This window comes from Euprymna scolopes, chromosome 13 (genome assembly GCF_053919585.1).
Source record: "Euprymna scolopes isolate OS-2025 chromosome 13, ASM5391958v1, whole genome shotgun sequence".
Taxonomy (NCBI): Eukaryota; Metazoa; Mollusca; class Cephalopoda; order Sepiida; family Sepiolidae; genus Euprymna; species Euprymna scolopes.
This window is the reverse complement of record NC_136494.1, coordinates 99388053-99390745: the sequence shown is the minus strand read 5'-3', so window position 1 is coordinate 99390745 and position 2693 is coordinate 99388053. Positions and strand designations below refer to the sequence as shown.

At 41.3% G+C, this 2693-nt stretch overlaps 1 protein-coding gene across 1 annotated transcript; it reads left to right on the top strand.

The window, feature by feature from the left end:
- Positions 1 to 321: 321 nt before the first annotated feature.
- LOC145292111 (threonine aspartase 1-like) lies at positions 322 to 2156 on the top strand. Its single transcript, XM_080138209.1, has one exon. It carries the CDS (start codon positions 532 to 534, stop codon positions 1999 to 2001), a length of 1470 nt encoding a protein of 489 aa, XP_079994335.1. The 5' UTR covers positions 322 to 531; the 3' UTR covers positions 2002 to 2156.
- The last annotated feature ends 537 nt before the right edge of the window (positions 2157 to 2693 follow it).

The following is a 2693-nucleotide window of genomic DNA, read 5'->3' as shown; positions in this document are numbered from 1 at the left end:
GGGACAAACAACAACAAAAAGAAGCCTTTTGTTCGTTCCTTCCTCCTTACAGTAGACAAAGAAGCCATCTTTTTTTTTTTTTGGCAGATGCCCCCCCCCCCGATTATTGTAAGGCGTCGACGACCTCATCACCATCCATCTCCTTTTTCTTCAGATTTTTTTTGTTTTCTTTAGTGACTCATTATTTGTATTAAGTAAAATATTTTTTTAAATGTAAGTTTTCAAATAAGTGCTCTATTATTATAATCTTATGCCAGACTCAAATGGTTAAAGTTCGTCGAGCAGTGAATAATAATGAGGATATTGAACAGCACATAAAGTATTAAGCATACATGCTCTTTTTCTTTTTGAGTGAGGTAGGGAAGGATGACGAGAGGTCCCACACGGAAGAAGAACACGATCCCCCATCCCCAAGTTGACATGTGTCTGTGGGGAAGGGTGCCCACCCTCCTCCTACACCCATAGTCAGTCTTGAAATAAATTTCCAAGGGGAAATAACTCTGGCTACAAAGGGAGATTATCAAATCAAATATGGCGCTCAAGCCGTTCGTTACCGTGCATGCCGGCGCCGGCTTCCATTCTGTGGATAAAGAAGCCGACTATGTAGCCATTTGCAAAGCAGCGTGCGACCATGGTCTTTCCGTTCTGACATCCAACGTGTCGGCCCTCGATGCCGTGGTGGCAGTAATGATGAGTCTGGAAAATGCGACCTGCACGAATGCTGGTACCGGGTCCAACCTCACCTTGCATGGCACCGTGGAGTGCGATGCTTCCGTCATGGATGGACGGACTACAGCTTTCGGGGCAGTCGGAGCCGTTCCAAGAATCAAAAACCCCGTTTGCCTGGCCAAGAGACTGATCGAAGTCCAGACTGAAGGTCTGTCTTTGGGTAGGATTCCTCCCAGCCTACTGGTTGGGCACGGTGCCCTCGACTGGGCTGTCCGACAAGGATTTACCAGTGTGAACAACAGAGCTTTGGTCACGGAAACTTCCGAACGAACTTATCGCAAATACAAAAAAAGATTGTTCCGAAATTATGAGCAGGAATGGCAAAGAGTATACGAATCTGTAAAAGCTTCCGACTCCTATACACAACAAGAAAACACAACCCAGACGTTTAGTGCTAATAATATTTTGCATAATAATAATAACATTAATCATAATAATCGTAGTTGCAGTAGTCGTGTTGTTAATCCAGTGGAAGAAAAAGATGAGACAAAAAGGAGAAGAGTTAACCCCGTTTTTTATTCTGGGGGAGACTTAGAAAACAATGATGTTTCCCCATCTGCATCTGTTCCACAACAAACCATCCCGTCTGTTAATTTTACTCAACAAAACATATCGAGCGATTTTATGGGTGGACAGCCAACCCTTTCCGAACCACCACTCGGTTCTACATCTTCATCCTATTCTTCGGCAGCTGACGAATCAAACGACATCAGCGTGAACCATATTCCCGTGGACGAATCTGATTCCTCGAAACATTTCGACACCGTCGGGGCCATGTGCGTGGATTCGCAAGGCAACATCGCTTGCGCCGTCTCCAGTGGGGGGATCGCCCTCAAACTACCGGGTCGCCTCGGATCGGCCGCATCCTTCGGCGCCGGCTGTTGGGCCCTCAACCGAAACGTGAACACACCCGGAATCGGGATCGTCACCTCGGGAACCGGCGAGCATCTCATTCGAACTAATTTTGCCAAAGAGTTCGCCGATTGTATCCTAACTGAAACGGACACGACTATGGCCGTCAACATGGCCTTCGATTTAAAATTCTTTGGGTCACCCCTGTTAAAGGATGTTAAAGAGAAATACGCCGGGACGTTGCTGGTAAAACAGAAATCGTTGAATCAAATTGAACTCGTTTGGTCCTACTGCACGGCCAGTATGTGTGTCGGTTACGGCGTGGCCGGGCAGGAATCCACTGCCTTTATTTCCCGTCTAGCAGATTCACAGATCCCAGGGAAATCCCTTCATGTGCAAGGGGTACAGCTTTGTTTATAATTAACATCAAACCATCCATCATCATTGTTTTTTTTTTTTAAATTTTATTTTTGTTTGTTTTATGCCAATTGTTTGTTTTTTCACTTAAAAAAAAAGCTTTGGTGTAGTAACACAAATGAACCCTAATTTCATTTTTAAAGTTATTTCCTAGTTCAGTCACATAAATTATTTAGCATGAAATAGGTTTTGGCATTATTCAAAAACAACTTTTAGTATCATATATATATATATATATAATATAAATAATATTAAAAATATTGTTATGGTAAGTTTCATTGTACACGCGAAGCAAAGCATTAAGCAAGCACTGAAAATAAAAACTAGACCAGAAAAAATATAGTCGCTATTTTTTAAAACTTTATCGAGGGGGGGGGGCATAAGGTAAATAAAAAAGAAAAACTCTACAATGCTATTTTTTTTTTTTTTTTTTTTTCAACAAAAAAAAGGTAAAATAATATTTTATCCTAAAAAGGGAAGCAAAGAAACGTTTTAGTTGTTGTTTTTTTTTTTTCTTTAAAACTCCTTTAAGAAATCGTCCTTATCTTTATATAGAAATTTATGAATTTTAGTTATGTGCACCTTGGCTGTGTTTCAACATGTTTATAAAGATGGCGACTATGTTTCTCCTGTCGATTTTTCGTTTCACGTGTCCGATAAAACTTAAATGTTATTTCTTTTGGTTGTTGTCCAGA

What these genes read in the sequence shown, in the direction of transcription:
- LOC145292111 (XM_080138209.1), top strand. Translation starts at nt 532, where the DNA reads ATGGCGCTCAAGCCGTTCGTTACCGTGCATGCCGGCGCCGGCTTCCAT.